The following is a 23276-nucleotide window of genomic DNA, read 5'->3' as shown; positions in this document are numbered from 1 at the left end:
CTAAGACAGGGAATTTTTACTAGGATTAAATGTCAGGAATTGTGAAACACTGAGTTTAAATGTATTTGGCTAAGGTGTATGTGAACTTCCGACTTGAACTGTACCTGTCTATATATGGTCTCACAGTTGACTGCATGGCAGAGCAAAAACCAAGCCCTGAGGTCGAAGGAATTGTCCCTAGTCAGGCTCCGAGACAGGATTGTGTCGAGAACAGATCTGGGGAAGGGTACCAAAAAATGTCTGCAGCATTGAAGGTCCCCAAGAACAGTAGCCTCCATCATTCTTAAATGAAAGAAGTTTGGAACCACCAGATGGACTCTTGCTAGAGCTGGCCGCCCGGCAAAACTGAACAATCGGGGGAGAAGTCCTTGGTCAGGGAGGTGACCAAGAACCCGATGGTCACTCTGACAGAGCTCCAGAGTTCCTCTATGGAGATGGAAGAACCTTCCAGACGGACAACCATCTCTGCAGCACTCCACCAATCAGGCCTTTATGGTAGTGGCCAGACGGAAGCCACTCCTCAGTAAAATGCACAGGCCATCCCGCTTGGCGTTTGACACAAGGCACCTAAAGGACTCTCAGACCATGGGAAACAAGATTATCTGGTCTGATGAAACCAAGATTGAACCCTTTGGTCTGAATGCTAAGCGTTACATCTGGAGGAAACCTGGCACCATCCCTACGGTAAATCATGGTGGTGACAGCATCATGCTGTGGGGATGTTTTTCAGTGGCAGGGACTGGGAGACTTGCCAGGGTCGGGCAAACGATGAACGATGCAAAGTACAGAGATCCTTGATGAAAACCTGCTCCAGAGCAGTCAGAACCTCAGACTGGGGTGAAGTTTCACCTTCCAACAGGACAACTACCCTAAGCACAGAGCCAAGACAATGCAGGAATGGCTTTGGGACAAGTCTCTGAATGTCCTTGAGTGGCCCAATAACTGTGCAGCGACACTCCCCATCCAACCTGACAGAGCTTGAGAGGATCTGCAGAGAAGAATGGGAGAATCTCCCCAAATACAGGTGTGGCAAGCTTATAGCTTCATTCCCAAGAAGACTAAAGGCTGTAATCGCTGCCAAAGTTTCTTCAACAAAGTACTGAGTAAAGGGTCTGAATACTTAGGTACATTTGCAAACATTTCTGAAAACCATTTTTTTTTGTCTTTATGGGGTATTTGTGTGTAGATTGATGAGGGGGGAAGACTAGTAATACATGTCAGAATAAGGGTGTGACATAACAAAATGTGGAAAAGTCAAGTGGTCTGAACACTTTCAGAATGCACTTTACATGGACAAAACTCATATCTCATCCCTGAGTAATAAATTGATCAATTAAATGGTCATTGAAATTTTCAAGCAACTTGTCTCTTTTTGATTCTTAATGTGTTGGTTATATTTGTGTGTGTGTTCCAGGCATTTCAGTGTCAGTCCCACGAGAGCCTGACCCAGCTGGAGACGATCAATAAACAGTACCGCCGTCTTGCCAGGGAGAACCGCACAGACTCCTCCTGTCGCCTCCGGGAAATGTCCCACGACGGGAACCAGCGCTGGGATAACCTGCAGAAGAGGGTGGCCTCCATCCTCCGCAGGCTCAAGGTACAGAGTCACATCCAGAGTAGGCCTCGTTGAGCAACTGTAACACAACAGAAAGTATGGTGTATATAGTCCAATCTCACTTGGCAAACACTGGCTGAATCAACGTTGTTTCCACATCATTTCAATGAAATTACTTTGAACCAATGTAGAATAGACGTTGAATTGATGTTTGTGCCCAGTGGGATTCTACACTCCTGAGGGTTGGTACTGCTCTCGGAAAGAAACTATACTCCTTCCAGACCCATATCAAATATCTCCAATCCATAGTTAAATCTAGAATTGGCTTCCTATTTCGCAACAAAGCATCCTTCACTCATGCTGCCAAACATACCCTTGTAAAACTGACCATCCTACCAATCCTCGACTTTGGCGATGTCATTTACAAAATAGCCTCCAATACCCTACTCAACAAATTGGATGCAGTCTATCACAGTGCAATCCGTTTTGTCACCAAAGCCCCATATACTACCCACCATTGCGACCTGTACGCTCTCGTTGGCTGGCCCTCGCTTCATACTCGTCGCCAAACCCACTGGCTCCATGTCATCTACAAGACCCTGCTAGGTAAAGTCCCCCCTTATCTCAGTTCGCTGGTCACCATAGCATCTCCCACCTGTAGCACACACTCCAGCAGGTATATCTCTCTAGTCACCTCCAAAACCAATTATTTCTTTGGCCGCCTCTCCTTCCAGTTCTCTGCTGCCAATGACTGGAACGAACTACAAAAAGCACTGAAACTGGAAACACTTATCTCCCTCACTAGCTTTAAGCACCAACTGTCAGAGCAGCTCACAGATTACTGCACCTGTACATAGCCCACCTATATTTTAGCCCAAACAACTACCTCTTTCCCTACTGTATTTAATTAATTTATTTAGTTTGCTCCTTTGCACCCCATTATTTTTATTTCTACTTTGCACATTCTTCCATTGCAAATTTACCATTCCAGTGTTTTACTTGCTATATTGTATTTACTTTGCCACCATGGCCTTTTTTTGCCTTTACCTCCCTTATCTCACCTCATTTGCTCACATCGTATATAGACTTGTTTATACTGTATTATTGACTGTATGTTTGTTTTACTCCATGTGTAACTCTGTGTCGTTGTATGTCTCGAACTGCTTTGCTTTATCCTGGCCAGGTCGCAATTGTAAATGAGAACTTGTTCTCAACTTGCCTACCTGGTTAAATAAAGGTGAAAAAATACCAGCAAGGATGTAATTTCATTGGTTCTAGTTGGCAGAATCATGTGGAGTGTCTGCACGAAGTTCCAGATCAAAGAAAAACATTGTTTTTGCTTCAAGAGATGTGTACGCTGAAGTCTTTATGATTTCTCCAGCACTTTGTCAGTCAGCGTGAGGAGTTTGAGACGGCCAGAGACAGCGTCGTGGTGTGGCTCACCGAGATGGACCTGCAGCTCACCAACATAGAACACTTCTCAGAGTGTGACATCCGAGCCAAGATCAAACAGCTACGGGTAAGGATGGCATCTTTACACAAGTGTTTATTGTTCTCTCATAATCCTACATATTTTTCCGCTCTTCAATAACTCGACTATACTATGAATTCTATCAGTAATCCTTGAAATAATTACATAATCACTATTTCTGACTGCTATGGAACCGGGTAGCAAAACTATACAAACTCCTACCATGGCTCAACTGTATCCTAACCACCATGTTCCTAAAACACACTGTATTCAGTCTGGCATCTGTCTCGCTTGTTTTTGATTACCAGGCGTTCCAGCAGGAGATTTCTCTGACCACGGGGAAGGTCGAGCACATCTTCCACCAGGGAGAGGTGCTGCTGCAGAAGAGTGAGCCTCTGGACGCTGCTGTTATAGAGGAGGAGCTGGAGGAGCTGCGGAGATACAACCAGGAGGTGTTTGGGCGCGTGGAGCGTTACTATAAGAAGCTGATCCGACTACCGGTGAGCCCGGGGATGACGTCTACTGAGCCATTGTTCTTTTCATTTTGAGGCTGACGGTCTTTTTTGACTGTCTCGTAGGTACACCTTAACCTCCCATCCCTCCTCTTCCAGCTGACAGGAGAAGAGTACGATGTGTCATTCTCGGACAAGGAGATTGATCTGGGTGAACCTGGGGACTTGTCCAGCATTCCCTGGAGTGAACGTCTTGGAGACTGCCTGAGCTCCCCTCTGCCCTCCCTGACTGCCCCCCTCCGTACTGGGGCTGAGCGCTCGGGCATGGGCAGCCCAGCCAGCATGGACTCCATCCCCCTGGAGTGGGACCATGACTACGACCTGAGAAAGAGGCTGGAGAGTGCCAGCGGGGCTCTCGGCCTGGCCTCTGAGCACGAGGAGCACGGAGAGGAGGGGAGCTACCAGGGATCAGCTTCTGCTTCCGCTCTGTCAGGTCAGTGTAGTCTACACCCCTCATCCCTGCACCACTACTGTAAGGTACTAATGATACCAGACCCCTCACAACTTACTGGCAGGTACTGGGGATAGGATAGCCTTGATCTCAGAGAGGTCATCTGAGGTCATCTGATGTTAGGCAACATGCCTTGGTGTGTAAAAATAACTCGCACAGCCTGCTTTCTGCCTGCTACGAGTTTGGTTTGGTTTTCTCTCACACACACACTGAAGCATAACAACAGGCACCGTTAACCAACAGCACCGCTTTCTAACATTTTGCATTTCATTTGATTTGTGCGGCACGTAGGCTACTGCAGCTGACCTCAAGCTGATTTCTTGTGTTGGCATCCTGTGTGTTTTAAAGATGCATGTGGTTGTGCGCATCTTTTGGGGAGATGTTTTTTGTCTATTGTTTTATTGTGCTAAAAATGTTCCTCGTCCATCGTCTTCTAATTTACGACTGGATTTATAACACTAACTATTAACGATATCTCACAACGTGGATGGATAACACTAACTATTAACGATATCTCACAACGTGGATGGATAACACTAACTATTAATGATATCTCACAACGTGGATGGATAACACTAACTATTAATGATATCTCACAACGTGGATGGATAACACTAACTATTAATGGGGATTCTGGTGGATAACACTAACTATTAATGGGGGTTCTGGTGGATAACACTAACTATTAATGGGGGTTCTGGTGGATAACACTAACTATTAATGCTGGTTCTGGTGGATAACACTAACTATTAATGATATCTCACAACGTGGATGGATAACACTAACTATTAATGATATCTCACAACGTGGATGGGTAACACTAACTATTAATGATATCTCACAAAGTGGATGGATAACACTAACTATTAATGATATCTCACAACGTGGATGGATAACACTAACTATTAATGGGGGTTCTGGTGGATAACACTAACTATTAATGATATCTTACAACGTGGATGGATAACACTAACTATTAGTGATATCGCACAACGTGGATGGATAACACTAACTATTAGTGATATCTCACAGCGTGGATGGATAACACTAACTATTAGTGATATCTCACAACGTGGATGGATAACACTAACTATTAATGATATCTCACAACGTGGATGGATAACACTAACTATTAATGATATCTCACAGCGTGATGGATAACACTAACTATTAGTGATATCGCACAACGTGGATGGATAACACTAACTATTAATGATATCTCACAACGTGGATGGATAACACTAACTATTAATGATATCTCACAACGTGGATGGATAACACTAACTATTAGTGATATCTCACAACGTGGATGGATAACACTAACTATTAATGGGGGTTCTGGTGGATAACATTAACTATTAGTGATATCTCACACCGTGGATGGATAACACTAACTATTAATGATATCTCACAACGTGGATGGGTAACACTAACTATTAATGATATCTCACAACGTGGATGGATAACACTAACTATTAATGATATCTCACAACGTGGATGGATAACACTAACTATTAATGGGGATTCTGGTGGATAACACTAACTATTAATGGGGGTTCTGGTGGATAACACTAACTATTAATGGGGGTTCTGGTGGATAACACTAACTATTAATGATATCTCACAACGTGGATGGATAACACTAACTATTAATGATATCTCACAACGTGGATGGGTAACACTAACTATTAATGATATCTCACAACGTGGATGGATAACACTAACTATTAATGGGGGTTCTGGTGGATAACACTAACTATTAATGATATCTCACAACGTGGATGGGTAACACTAACTATTAATGATATCTCACAATGTGGATGGATAACACTAACTATTAATGGGGGTTCTGGTGGATAACACTAACTATTAATGATATCTCACAACGTGGATGGATAACACTAACTATTAATGGGGGTTCTGGTGGATAACACTAACTATTAATGATATCTTACAACGTGGATGGATAACACTAACTATTAGTGATATCGCACAACGTGGATGGATAACACTAACTATTAGTGATATCTCACAGCGTGGATGGATAACACTAACTATTAGTGATATCTCACAACGTGGATGGATAACACTAACTATTAGTGATATCTCACAACGTGGATGGATAACACTAACTATTAATGATATCTCACAACGTGGATGGATAACACTAACTATTAGTGATATCGCACAACGTGGATGGATAACACTAACTATTAGTGATATCTCACAGCGTGGATGGATAACACTAACTATTAGTGATATCGCACAACGTGGATGGATAACACTAACTATTAGTGATATCGCACAACGTGGATGGATAACACTAACTATTAGTGATATCTCACAACGTGGATGGATAACACTAACTATTAATGATATCTCACAACGTGGATGGATAACACTAACTATTAACGATAACTCACAACGTGGATGGATAACACTAACTATTAATGATATCTCACAACGTGGATGGATAACACTAACTATTAATGATATCTCACAACGTGGATGGGTAACACTAACTATTAATGATATCTCACAAAGTGGATGGATAACACTAACTATTAATGATATCTCACAACGTGGATGGATAACACTAACTATTAATGGGGGTTCTGGTGGATAACACTAACTATTAATGATATCTCACAGCGTGGATGGATAACACTAACTATTAGTGATATCGCACAACGTGGATGGATAACACTAACTATTAATGATATCTCACAACGTGGATGGATAACACTAACTATTAATGATATCTCACAACGTGGATGGATAACACTAACTATTAGTGATATCTCACAACGTGGATGGATAACACTAACTATTAATGGGGGTTCTGGTGGATAACATTAACTATTAGTGATATCTCACACCGTGGATGGATAACACTAACTATTAATGATATCTCACAACGTGGATGGGTAACACTAACTATTAATGATATCTCACAACGTGGATGGATAACACTAACTATTAATGATATCTCACAACGTGGATGGATAACACTAACTATTAATGGGGATTCTGGTGGATAACACTAACTATTAATGGGGGTTCTGGTGGATAACACTAACTATTAATGGGGGTTCTGGTGGATAACACTAACTATTAATGATATCTCACAACGTGGATGGATAACACTAACTATTAATGATATCTCACAACGTGGATGGGTAACACTAACTATTAATGATATCTCACAACGTGGATGGATAACACTAACTATTAATGGGGTTCTGGTGGATAACACTAACTATTAATGATATCTCACAACGTGGATGGGTAACACTAACTATTAATGATATCTCACAATGTGGATGGATAACACTAACTATTAATGGGGGTTCTGGTGGATAACACTAACTATTAATGATATCTCACAACGTGGATGGATAACACTAACTATTAATGGGGGTTCTGGTGGATAACACTAACTATTAATGATATCTTACAATGTGGATGGATAACACTAACTATTAGTGATATCGCACAACGTGGATGGATAACACTAACTATTAGTGATATCTCACAGCGTGGATGGATAACACTAACTATTAGTGATATCTCACAACGTGGATGGATAACACTAACTATTAGTGATATCTCACAACGTGGATGGATAACACTAACTATTAATGATATCTCACAACGTGGATGGATAACACTAACTATTAGTGATATCGCACAACGTGGATGGATAACACTAACTATTAGTGATATCTCACAGCGTGGATGGATAACACTAACTATTAGTGATATCGCACAACGTGGATGGATAACACTAACTATTAATGGGGGTTCTGGTGGATAACACTAACTATTAATGATATCTTACAACGTGGATGGATAACACTAACTATTAGTGATATCGCACAACGTGGATGGATAACACTAACTATTAGTGATATCTCACAGCGTGGATGGATAACACTAACTATTAGTGATATCTCACAACGTGGATGGATAACACTAACTATTAATGATATCTCACAACGTGGATGGATAACACTAACTATTAATGATATCTCACAGCGTGGATGGATAACACTAACTATTAGTGATATCGCACAACGTGGATGGATAACACTAACTATTAATGATATCTCACAACGTGGATGGATAACACTAACTATTAATGATATCTCACAACGTGGATGGATAACACTAACTATTAGTGATATCTCACAACGTGGATGGATAACACTAACTATTAATGGGGGTTCTGGTGGATAACATTAACTATTAGTGATATCTCACACCGTGGATGGATAACACTAACTATTAATGATATCTCACAACGTGGATGGGTAACACTAACTATTAATGATATCTCACAACGTGGATGGATAACACTAACTATTAATGATATCTCACAACGTGGATGGATAACACTAACTATTAATGGGGATTCTGGTGGATAACACTAACTATTAATGGGGGTTCTGATGGATAACACTAACTATTAATGGGGGTTCTGGTGGATAACACTAACTATTAATGATATCTCACAACGTGGATGGGTAACACTAACTATTAATGATATCTCACAATGTGGATGGATAACACTAACTATTAATGGGGGTTCTGGTGGATAACACTAACTATTAATGATATCTCACAACGTGGATGGATAACACTAACTATTAATGGGGGTTCTGGTGGATAACACTAACTATTAATGATATCTTACAACGTGGATGGATAACACTAACTATTAGTGATATCGCACAACGTGGATGGATAACACTAACTATTAGTGATATCTCACAGCGTGGATGGATAACACTAACTATTAGTGATATCTCACAACGTGGATGGATAACACTAACTATTAGTGATATCTCACAACGTGGATGGATAACACTAACTATTAATGATATCTCACAACGTGGATGGATAACACTAACTATTAGTGATATCGCACAACGTGGATGGATAACACTAACTATTAGTGATATCTCACAGCGTGGATGGATAACACTAACTATTAGTGATATCGCACAACGTGGATGGATAACACTAACTATTAGTGATATCGCACAACGTGGATGGATAACACTAACTATTAGTGATATCTCACAACGTGGATGGATAACACTAACTATTAATGATATCTCACAACGTGGATGGATAACACTAACTATTAACGATAACTCACAACGTGGATGGATAACACTAACTATTAATGATATCTCACAACATGGATGGATAACACTAACTATTAATGATATCTCACAACGTGGATGGGTAACACTAACTATTAATGATATCTCACAACGTGGATGGATAACACTAACTATTAATGATATCTCACAACGTGGATGGGTAACACTAACTATTAATGATATCTCACAACGTGGATGGATAACACTAACTATTAATGGGGGTTCTGGTGGATAACACTAACTATTAATGATATCTCACAACGTGGATGGATAACACTAACTATTAATGGGGGTTCTGGTGGATAACACTAACTATTAATGATATCTTACAACGTGGATGGATAACACTAACTATTAGTGATATCGCACAACGTGGATGGATAACACTAACTATTAGTGATATCTCACAGCGTGGATGGATAACACTAACTATTAGTGATATCTCACAATGTGGATGATAACACTAACTATTAATGATATCTCACAACGTGGATGGATAACACTAACTATTAATGATATCTCACAGCGTGGATGGATAACACTAACTATTAGTGATATCGCACAACGTGGATGGATAACACTAACTATTAATGATATCTCACAACGTGGATGGATAACACTAACTATTAATGATATCTCACAACGTGGATGGATAACACTAACTATTAATGATATCTCACAACGTGGATGGATAACACTAACTATTAGTGATATCGCACAACGTGGATGGATAACACTAACTATTAGTGATATCTCACAGCGTGGATGGATAACACTAACTATTAGTGATATCGCACAACGTGGATGGATAACACTAACTATTAATGATATCGCACAACGTGGATGGATAACACTAACTATTAGTGATATCTCACAGCGTGGATGGATAACACTAACTATTAATGGGGGTTCTGGTGGATAACATTAACTATTAGTGATATCTCACACCGTGGATGGATAACACTAACTATTAATGATATCTCACAACGTGGATGGATAACACTAACTATTAATGATATCTCACAACGTGGATGGATAACACTAACTATTAATGATATCTCACAACGTGGATGGATAACACTAACTATTAATGGGGATTCTGGTGGATAACACTAACTATTAATGGGGGTTCTGGTGGATAACACTAACTATTAATGGGGGTTCTGGTGGATAACACTAACTATTAATGATATCTCACAACGTGGATGGATAACACTAACTATTAATGATATCTCACAACGTGGATGGGTAACACTAACTATTAATGATATCTCACAACGTGGATGGATAACACTAACTATTAATGGGGGTTCTGGTGGATAACACTAACTATTAATGATATCTCACAATGGATGGGTAACACTAACTATTAATGGGGGTTCTGGTGGATAACACTAACTATTAATGATATCTTACAACGTGGATGGATAACACTAACTATTAGTGATATCGCACAACGTGGATGGATAACACTAACTATTAGTGATATCTCACAGCGTGGATGGATAACACTAACTATTAATGATATCTCACAACGTGGATGGATAACACTAACTATTAATGATATCTCACAACGTGGATGGATAACACTAACTATTAGTGATATCTCACAGCGTGGATGGATAACACTAACTATTAATGGGGGTTCTGGTGGATAACACTAACTATTAATGATATCTTACAACGTGGATGGATAACACTAACTATTAGTGATATCTCACAGCGTGGATGGATAACACTAACTATTAATGATATCTCACAACGTGGATGGATAACACTAACTATTAGTGATATCGCACAACGTGGATGGAAAACACTAACTATTAGTGATATCTCACAGCGTGGATGGATAACACTAACTATTAGTGATATCTCACAACGTGGATGGATAACACTAACTATTAATGATATCTCACAACGTGGATGGATAACACTAACTATTAATGATATCTCACAGCGTGGATGGATAACACTAACCATTAGTGATATCGCACAACGTGGATGGATAACACTAACTATTAGTGATATCTCACAACGTGGATGGATAACACTAACTATTAGTGATATCGCACAACGTGGATGGATAACACTAACTATTAGTGATATCTCACAGCGTGGATGGATAACACTAACTATTAGTGATATCGCACAATGTGGATGGATAACACTAACTATTAATGATATCGCACAACGTGGATGGATAACACTAACTATTAGTGATATCTCACAGCGTGGATGGATAACACTAACTATTAGTGATATCTCACAACGTGGATGGATAACACTAACTTTTAATGATATCTCACAACGTGGATGGATAACACTAACTATTAATGATATCTCACAACGTGGATGGGTAACACTAACTATTAGTGATATCTCACAACGTGGATGGGTAACACTAACTATTAGTGATATCTCACAACGTGGATGGATAACACTAACTATTAATGATATCTCACAACGTGGATGGGTAACACTAACTATTAATGATATCTCACAACGTGGATGGGTAACACTAACTATTAGTGATATCTCACAACGTGGATGGATAACACTAACTATTAGTGATATCGCACAACGTGGATGGATAACACTAACTATTAGTGATATCTCACAACGTGGATGGATAACACTAACTATTAATGATATCTCACAACGTGGATGGATAACACTAACTATTAGTGATATCGCACAACGTGGATGGATAACACTAACTATTAGTGATATCTCACAGCGTGGATGGATAACACTAACTATTAGTGATATCGCACAACGTGGATGGATAACACTAACTATTAATGATATCGCACAACGTGGATGGATAACACTAACTATTAGTGATATCTCACAGCGTGGATGGATAACACTAACTATTAGTGATATCTCACAACGTGGATGGATAACACTAACTATTAATGATATCACACAACGTGGATGGATAACACTAACTATTAATGATATCTCACAGCGTGGATGGATAACACTAACTATTAGTGATATCGCACAACGTGGATGGATAACACTAACTATTAGTGATATCTCACAACGTGGATGGATAACACTAACTATTAGTGATATCTCACAACGTGGATGGATAACACTAACTATTAGTGATATCGCACAACGTGGATGGATAACACTAACTATTAGTGATATCTCACAGCGTGGATGGATAACACTAACTATTAGTGATATCGCACAACGTGGATGTATAACACTAACTATTAATGATATCGCACAACGTGGATGGATAACACTAACTATTAGAAAAATCTCACAGCGTGGATGGATAACACTAACTATTAGTGATATCTCACAGCGTGGATGGATAACACTAACTATTAGTGATATCTCACAGCGTGGATGGATAACACTAACTATTAATGGGGATTCTGGTGGATAACACTAACTATTAATGGGGGTTCTGGTGGATAACACTAACTATTAATGGGGGTTCTGGTGGATAACACTAACTATTAATGATATCTCACAACGTGGATGGATAACACTAACTATTAATGATATCTCACAACGTGGATGGGTAACACTAACTATTAATGATATCTCACAACGTGGATGGATAACACTAACTATTAATGGGGGTTCTGGTGGATAACACTAACTATTAATGATATCTCACAACGTGGATGGATAACACTAACTATTAATGATATCTCACAACGTGGATGGATAACACTAACTATTAATGGGGGTTCTGGTGGATAACACTAACTATTAATGATATCTCACAACGTGGATGGATAACACTAACTATTAATGGGGGTTCTGGTGGATAACACTAACTATTAATGATATCTTACAACGTGGATGGATAACACTAACTATTAGTGATATCGCACAACGTGGATGGATAACACTAACTATTAGTGATATCTCACAGCGTGGATGGATAACACTAACTATTAGTGATATCTCACAACGTGGATGGATAACACTAACTATTAGTGATATCTCACAACGTGGATGGATAACACTAACTATTAATGATATCTCACAACGTGGATGGATAACACTAACTATTAGTGATATCGCACAACGTGGATGGATAACACTAACTATTAGTGATATCTCACAGCGTGGATGGATAACACTAACTATTAGTGATATCGCACAACGTGGATGGATAACACTAACTATTAGTGATATCGCACAACGTGGATGGATAACACTAACTATTAGTGATATCTCACAACGTGGATGGATAACACTAACTATTAATGATATCTCACAACGTGGATGGATAACACTAACTATTAACGATAACTCACAACGTGGATGGATAACACTAACTATTAATGATATCTCACAACGTGGATGGATAACACTAACTATTAATGATATCTCACAACGTGGATGGGTAACACTAACTATTAATGATATCTCACAAAGTGGATGGATAACACTAACTATTAATGATATCTCACAACGTGGATGGATAACACTAACTATTAATGGGGGTTCTGGTGGATAACACTAACTATTAATGATATCTTACAACGTGGATGGATAACACTAACTATTAGTGATATCTCACAACGTGGATGGATAACACTAACTATTAGTGATATCTCACAGCGTGGATGGATAACACTAACTATTAGTGATATCTCACAACGTGGATGGATAACACTAACTATTAATGATATCTCACAACGTGGATGGATAACACTAACTATTAATGATATCTCACAGCGTGGATGGATAACACTAACTATTAGTGATATCGCACAACGTGGATGGATAACACTAACTATTAATGATATCTCACAACGTGGATGGATAACACTAACTATTAATGATATCTCACAACGTGGATGGATAACACTAACTATTAGTGATATCTCACAACGTGGATGGATAACACTAACTATTAATGGGGGTTCTGGTGGATAACATTAACTATTAGTGATATCTCACACCGTGGATGGATAACACTAACTATTAATGATATCTCACAACGTGGATGGGTAACACTAACTATTAATGATATCTCACAACGTGGATGGATAACACTAACTATTAATGATATCTCACAACGTGGATGGATAACACTAACTATTAATGGGGATTCTGGTGGATAACACTAACTATTAATGGGGGTTCTGGTGGATAACACTAACTATTAATGGGGGTTCTGGTGGATAACACTAACTATTAATGATATCTCACAACGTGGATGGATAACACTAACTATTAATGATATCTCACAACGTGGCTGGGTAACACTAACTATTAATGATATCTCACAACGTGGATGGATAACACTAACTATTAATGGGGGTTCTGGTGGATAACACTAACTATTAATGATATCTCACAACGTGGATGGGTAACACTAACTATTAATGATATCTCACAATGTGGATGGATAACACTAACTATTAATGGGGGTTCTGGTGGATAACACTAACTATTAATGATATCTTACAACGTGGATGGATAACACTAACTATTAGTGATATCGCACAACGTGGATGGATAACACTAACTATTAGTGATATCTCACAGCGTGGATGGATAACACTAACTATTAGTGATATCTCACAACGTGGATGGATAACACTAACTATTAGTGATATCTCACAACGTGGATGGATAACACTAACTATTAATGATATCTCACAACGTGGATGGATAACACTAACTATTAGTGATATCGCACAACGTGGATGGATAACACTAACTATTAGTGATATCTCACAGCGTGGATGGATAACACTAACTATTAGTGATATCGCACAACGTGGATGGATAACACTAACTATTAGTGATATCGCACAACGTGGATGGATAACACTAACTATTAGTGATATCTCACAACGTGGATGGATAACACTAACTATTAATGATATCTCACAACGTGGATGGATAACACTAACTATTAACGATAACTCACAACGTGGATGGATAACACTAACTATTAATGATATCTCACAACGTGGATGGATAACACTAACTATTAATGATATCTCACAACGTGGATGGGTAACACTAACTATTAATGATATCTCACAACGTGGATGGATAACACTAACTATTAATGATATCTCACAACGTGGATGGGTAACACTAACTATTAATGATATCTCACAACGTGGATGGATAACACTAACTATTAATGGGGGTTCTGGTGGATAACACTAACTATTAATGATATCTCACAACGTGGATGGATAACACTAACTATTAATGGGGGTTCTGGTGGATAACACTAACTATTAATGATATCTTACAACGTGGATGGATAACACTAACTATTAGTGATATCGCACAACGTGGATGGATAACACTAACTATTAGTGATATCTCACAGCGTGGATGGATAACACTAACTATTAGTGATATCTCACAACGTGGATGATAACACTAACTATTAATGATATCTCACAACGTGGATGGATAACACTAACTATTAATGATATCTCACAGCGTGGATGGATAACACTAACTATTAGTGATATCGCACAACGTGGATGGATAACACTAACTATTAATGATATCTCACAACGTGGATGGATAACACTAACTATTAATGATATCTCACAACGTGGATGGATAACACTAACTATTAATGATATCTCACAACGTGGATGGATAACACTAACTATTAGTGATATCGCACAACGTGGATGGATAACACTAACTATTAGTGATATCTCACAGCGTGGATGGATAACACTAACTATTAGTGATATCTCACAACGTGGATGGATAACACTAACTATTAATGATATCTCACAACGTGGATGGATAACACTAACTATTAGTGATATCTCACAACATGGATGGATAACACTAACTATTAATGGGGGTTCTGGTGGATAACATTAACTATTAGTGATATCTCACACCGTGGATGGATAACACTAACTATTAATGATATCTCACAACGTGGATGGATAACACTAACTATTAATGATATCTCACAACGTGGATTGATAACACTAACTATTAATGATATCTCACAACGTGGATGGATAACACTAACTATTAATGGGGATTCTGGTGGATAACACTAACTATTAATGGGGGTTCTGGTGGATAACACTAACTATTAATGGGGGTTCTGGTGGATAACACTAACTATTAATGATATCTCACAACGTGGATGGATAACACTAACTATTAATGATATCTCACAACGTGGATGGGTAACACTAACTATTAATGATATCTCACAACGTGGATGGATAACACTAACTATTAATGGGGGTTCTGGTGGATAACACTAACTATTAATGATATCTCACAACGTGGATGGGTAACACTAACTATTAATGGGGGTTCTGGTGGATAACACTAACTATTAATGATATCTTACAACGTGGATGGATAACACTAACTATTAGTGATATCGCAAAACGTGGATGAATCACACTAACTATTAGTGATATCTCACAGCGTGGATGGATAACACTAACTATTAATGATATCTCACAACGTGGATGGATAACACTAACTATTAATGATATCTCACAACGTGGATGGATAACACTAACTATTAGTGATATCTCACAGCGTGGATGGATAACACTAACTATTAATGGGGGTTCTGGTGGATAACACTAACTATTAATGATATCTTACAACGTGGATGGATAACACTAACTATTAGTGATATCGCACAACGTGGATGGATAACACTAACTATTAGTGATATCTCACAACGTGGATGGATAACACTAACTATTAATGATATCTCACAACGTGGATGGATAACACTAACTATTAGTGATATCGCACAACGTGGATGGATAACACTAACTATTAGTGATATCTCACAGCGTGGATGGATAACACTAACTATTAGTGATATCTCACAACGTGGATGGATAACACTAACTATTAATGATATCTCACAACGTGGATGGATAACACTAACTATTAATGATATCTCACAGCGTGGATGGATAACACTAACTATTAGTGATATCGCACAACGTGGATGGATAACACTAACTATTAATGATATCTCACAACGTGGATGGATAACACTAACTATTAATGATATCTCACAACGTGGATGGATAACACTAACTATTAATGATATCTCACAACGTGGATGGATAACACTAACTATTAGTGATATCGCACAACGTGGATGGATAACACTAACTATTAGTGATATCTCACAACGTGGATGGATAACACTAACTATTAATGATATCTCACAACGTGGATGGATAACACTAACTATTAGTGATATCGCACAACGTGGATGGATAACACTAACTATTAGTGATATCTCACAGCGTGGATGGATAACACTAACTATTAGTGATATCGCACAACGTGGATGGATAACACTAACTATTAATGATATCTCACAACGTGGATGGATAACACTAACTATTAGTGATATCTCACAGCGTGGATGGATAACACTAACTATTAGTGATATCTCACAACGTGGATGGATAACACTAACTATTAGTGATATCTCACAGCGTGGATGGATAACACTAACTATTAGTGATATCGCACAACGTGGATGGATAACACTAACTATTAATGATATCGCACAACGTGGATGGATAACACTAACTATTAGTGATATCTCACAACGTGGATGGATAACACTAACTATTAATGATATCTCACAACGTGGATGGGTAACACTAACTATTAGTGATATCTCACAACGTGGATGGATAACACTAACTATTAGTGATATCGCACAACGTGGATGGATAACACTAACTATTAGTGATATCTCACAACGTGGATGGATAACACTAACTATTAATGATATCTCACAACGTGGATGGATAACACTAACTATTAGTGATATCGCACAACGTGGATGGATAACACTAACTATTAGTGATATCTCACAGCGTGGATGGATAACACTAACTATTAGTGATATCGCACAACGTGGATGGATAACACTAACTATTAATGGGGGTTCTGGTGGATAACACTAACTATTAATGATATCTCACAACATGGATGGATAACACTAACTATTAATGATATCTCACAACGTGGATGGATAACACTAACTATTAATGATATCTCACAACGTGGATGGATAACACTAACTATTAACGATATCTCACAACGTGGATGGATAACACTAACTATTAATGATATCTCACAACGTGGATGGATAACACTAACTATTAATGATATCTCACAACGTGGATGGATAACACTAACTATTAATGATATCTCACAACGTGGATGGATAACACTAACTATTAATGATATCTCACAATGTGGATGGATAACACTAACTATTAGTGATATCTCACAATGTGGATGGATAACACTAACTATTAATGATATCTCACAATGTGGATGGATAACACTAACTATTAGTGATATCTCACAATGTGGATGGATAACACTAACTATTAATGATATCTCACAATGTGGATGGATAACACTAACTATTAATGAGATCTTACAACGTTTTGCAGTGGATGGATTTCTATGTTTTTATGTCCGTTCTTTCAGACACAGATTAAACTCCCGAATAATCTACATTGAAAGTGCTTTTAAATCTCACAGGAGTAGGCTTAATCTAGGTCTAAGAAACTGGCCCGTGAACATAAAATCAAAGCCCCCATCTAACCGTATTCCATGTGGGTGTCCATCCACTCTTCCCATCCTCAGGAGAGGGAGGTACCCTGGACAGCCACATCCTTCAGTTGGACAGGGTTCTGGACACCAGCCAGTTACACCTGCAACAGACAGAGAACGTCATCCGTAGCAGAACCCCCACCGGGCCAGAGCTGGATGCATCATACATGGGATATGTGAGTACTGTCTGATATGAGATCCTTATCACCATTCTGTCTTAATGGAAGGTCTTTAGGAAACGTTAGGAAACGTGCCTTTACCTAAGAAGTTTCTAGGGTGTGATTACTTGATGTGAGCATCTCAGTGACATGCTTTCTGTCTGTTGCCTGTGCTATGTCCTGTTGTGTAGATGCGTCTACTGGGAGAGTGTCGTAGCAGTATAGACACGGTGAAGAGGGTTGGCTACGAACTGAAGGGGGAGGGGGACAAGGCCTCAGGACTTGCTGACCCCATTGATGATGATTCACAAACAACAGGTAAAGTTTGGCCATCAGGTGTTGATATTAATCAGGCTTAAGACAGTCAGAGGTGGAGAGGTCTTGAGACAGTCAGAGGTGGAGAGGTCTTGAGACAGTCAGAGGTGGAGAGGTCTTGAGACAGTCAGAGGTGGAGAGGTCTTGAGACAGTCAGAGGTGGAGAGGTCTTGAGACCGTCAGAGGTGGAGAGGTCTTGAGACCGTCAGAGGTGGAGAGGTCTTGAGACCGTCAGAGGTGGAGAGGTCTTGAGACCGTCAGAGGTGGAGAGGTCTTGAGACCGTCAGAGGTGGAGAGGTCTTGAGACCGTCAGAGGTGGAGAGGTCTTGAGACCGTCAGAGGTGGAGAGGTCTTGAGACCGTCAGAGGTGGAGAGGTCTTGAGACCGTCAGAGGTGGAGAGGTCTTGAGACCGTCAGAGGTGGAGAGGTCTTGAGACCGTCAGAGGTGGAGAGGTCTTAAGATGTAAAGTAGCAATGGTATATTAATGCCCACAACTTGTAGTCCACGATGAGACACCATTGTGTGGTGGTTGTATGTTTTCTGGGTTGTTTTTGCTCCAGAGTGCTCAAGCAGAGAAGTAAGTACAAAGTCAGCAGCTTTCAAGGCAGACACATTTCTTCGGGCTGTACTGGACTGTGCTGTACAGGGCTGTATAGGGCTGTACGAACCTGTACGAGCCTGTACTGTAATGGGCTGTACTGGACTGGACTGTACGGACCTGTAGGGGCCTGTACTGGCCTGTACTGTAATGGACTGTAATGGACTGTACTGTACGGACCTGTAGGGGCCTGTACTGGCCTGTACTGTAATGGACTGTAATGGACTGTACTGTACGGACCTGTAGGGGCCTGTACTGTAATGGACTGTGCTGGACTGGACTGTACTGTACGGACCTGTAGGGGCCTATACTGGCCTGTACTGGCCTGTACTGTAATGGGCTGTACTGGACTGGACTGTACTGTACGGACCTGTAGGGGCCTATACTGGCCTGTACTGGCCTGTACTGTAATGGGCTGTACTGGACTGGACTGTACGGACCTGTAGGGGCCTGTACTGGCCTGTACTGTAATGGACTGTAAAGGACTGTACTGTACGGACCTGTAGGGGCCTGTACTGTAATGGACTGTGCTGGACTGGACTGTACTGTACGGACCTGTAGGGGCCTGTACTGGCCTGTACTGTAATGGGCTGTACTGGACTGGACTGTACTGTACGGACCTGTAGGGGCCTGTACTGGCCTGTACTGTAATGGGCTGTACTGGACTGGACTGTACTGTAATGGCTGTACTGACCTGTACTGGCCTGTACTGTAATGGCTGTACTGGACTGGACTGGACTGTAATGGACTGTACTGGACTGGCCTGTAAGCTGTATGTCACCTCAAATGCCAGTATATACAGTATAATCAGTGGTAGACATAAATAATAGATCAACTGTACATATATCCTATATATACCATATATACCATGTAGATCCCATTTATACCATATATACCATGTATACCATGTAGATCCCATATATACCATGTAGATCCCATATATACCATGTAGATCCCATATATACCATGTGTATCATATATACCATATATACCATGTAGATCCCATTTATACCATATATACCATATATACCATGTAGATCCCATTTATACCATATATACCATATATACCATGATTATACCATGTTTATACCATATATACCATGTAGATCCCATATATACCATGTGTATCATATATACCATATATACCATGTAGATCCCATATATACCATGTATACCATGTAGATCCCATATATACCATGTAGATCCCATATATACCATGTGTATCATATATACCATATATACCATGTAGATCCCATATATACCATATATACCATATATACCATGTAGATCCCATATATACCATATATACCATGTATACCATGTAGATCACATATATACCATGTGTATCATATATACCATATATACCATGTAGATCCCATATACACCATGTATTACATTTACATTTACATTTAAGTCATTTAGCAGACGCTCTTATCCAGAGCGACTTACAAATTGGTGAATTCACCTTCTGACATCCAGTGGAACAGCCACTTACAATAGTGCATCTAAATCATTTAAGGGGGGGGTGAGAAGGATTACTTATCCTATCCTAGGTATTCCTTGAAGAGGGGGGTTTCAGGTGTCTCCGGAAGGTGGTGATTGACTCTGCTGTCCTGGCGTCGTGAGGGAGTTTGTTCCACCATTGGGGGCCAGAGCAGCGAACAGTTTTGACTGGGCTGAGCGGGAACTGTACTTCTTCAGTGGTAGGGAGGCGAGCAGGCCAGAGGTGGATGAACGCAGTGCCCTTGTTTGGGTGTAGGGCCTGATCAGAGCCTGGAGGTACTGCGGTGCCGTTCCCCTCACAGCTCCGTAGGCAAGCACCATGGTCTTGTAGCGGATGCGAGCTTCAACTGGAAGCCAGTGGAGAGAGCGGAGGAGCGGGGTGACGTGGAGAGAACTTGGGAAGGTTGAACACCAGACGGGCTGCGGCGTTCTGGATGAGTTGTAGGGGTTTAATGGCACAGGCAGGGAGCCCAGCCAACAGCGAGTTGCAGTAATCCAGACGGGAGATGACAAGTGCCTGGATTAGGACCTGCGCCGCTTCCTGTGTGAGGCAGGGTCGTACTCTGCGGATGTTGTAGAGCATGAACCTACAGGAACGGGCCACCGCCATGATGTTGGTTGAGAACGACAGGGTGTTGTCCAGGATCACGCCAAGGTTCTTAGCGCTCTGGGAGGAGGACACAATGGAGTTGTCAACCGTGATGGCGAGATCATGGAACGGGCAGTCCTTCCCCGGGAGGAAGAGCAGCTCCGTCTTGCCGAGGTTCAGCTTGAGGTGGTGATCCGTCATCCACACTGATATGTCTGCCAGACATGCAGAGATGCGATTCGCCACCTGGTCATCAGAAGGGGGAAAGGAGAAGATTAATTGTGTGTCGTCTGCATAGCAATGATAGGAGAGACCATGTGAGGTTATGACAGAGCCAAGTGACTTGGTGTATAGCGAGAATAGGAGAGGGCCTAGAACAGAGCCCTGGGGGACACCAGTGGTGAGAGCGCGTGGTGAGGAGACAGATTCTCGCCACGCCACCTGGTAGGAGCGACCTGTCAGGTAGGACGCAATCCAAGCGTGGGCCGCGCCGGAGATGCCCAACTCGGAGAGGGTGGAGAGGAGGATCTGATGGTTCACAGTATTGAAGGCAGCCGATAGGTCTAGAAGGATGAGAGCAGAGGAGAGAGAGTTAGCTTTAGCAGTGTGGAGCGCCTCCGTGATACAGAGAAGAGCAGTCTCAGTTGAATGACTAGTCTTGAAACCTGACTGATTTGGATCAAGAAGGTCATTCTGAGAGAGATAGCGGGAGAGCTGGCCAAGGATGGCACGTTCAAGAGTTTTGGAGAGAAAAGAAAGAAGGGATACTGGTCTGTAGTTGTTGACATCGGAGGGATCGAGTGTAGGTTTTTTCAGAAGGGGTGCAACTCTCGCTCTCTTGAAGACGGAAGGGACGTAGCCAGCAGTCAGGGATGAGTTGATGAGCGAGTTGAGGTAAGGGAGAAGGTCTCCGGAAATGGTCTGGAGAAGAGAGGAGGGGATAGGGTCAAGCGGGCAGGTTGTTGGGCGGCCGGCCGTCACAAGAAGCGAGATTTCATCTGGAGAGAGAGGGAGAAAGAGGTCAGAGCACAGGGTAGGGCAGTGTGAGCAGAACCAACGGTGTCGTTTGACTTAGCAAACGAGGATCGGATGTCGTCGACCTTCTTTTCAAAATGGTTGACGAAGTCATCTGCAGAGAGGGAGGAGGGGGGGGAGGGGGAGGAGGAGAAGGAGGGAGGAGGGAGGAGAAGGTGGCAAAGAGCTTCCTAGGGTTAGAGGCAGATGCTTGGAATTTATACCATGTAGATCCCATGTAGATCCCATATATACCATATATACCATGTAGGTACCATATATACCATGTAGGTACCATATATACCATGTATATCCCATATATACCA

General features: G+C 40.6%; 1 protein-coding gene across 2 annotated transcripts in view; it reads left to right on the top strand.

Moving 5' to 3' along the window:
- Window positions 1-23276, top strand: part of LOC135525576 (nesprin-1-like) — a 223133-nt gene that overhangs the window by 188646 nt on the left and 11211 nt on the right. For both annotated transcript variants that reach the window (XM_064953273.1, XM_064953274.1), the window contains 6 exons: window positions 1415-1597; window positions 2937-3074; window positions 3335-3526; window positions 3638-3971; window positions 18806-18948; window positions 19122-19248. In XM_064953273.1, coding sequence (XP_064809345.1) covers window positions 1415-1597; window positions 2937-3074; window positions 3335-3526; window positions 3638-3971; window positions 18806-18948; window positions 19122-19248 — 1117 coding nt within the window. The remainder of the gene's footprint in view (window positions 1-1414; window positions 1598-2936; window positions 3075-3334; window positions 3527-3637; window positions 3972-18805; window positions 18949-19121; window positions 19249-23276) is intronic.

This window comes from Oncorhynchus masou, chromosome 32, assembly GCF_036934945.1.
Source record: "Oncorhynchus masou masou isolate Uvic2021 chromosome 32, UVic_Omas_1.1, whole genome shotgun sequence".
NCBI lineage: Eukaryota > Metazoa > Chordata > Actinopteri > Salmoniformes > Salmonidae > Oncorhynchus > Oncorhynchus masou.
Note: the sequence above shows the minus strand (reverse complement) of the source record. Positions and strands in the feature narration are given on the sequence as shown.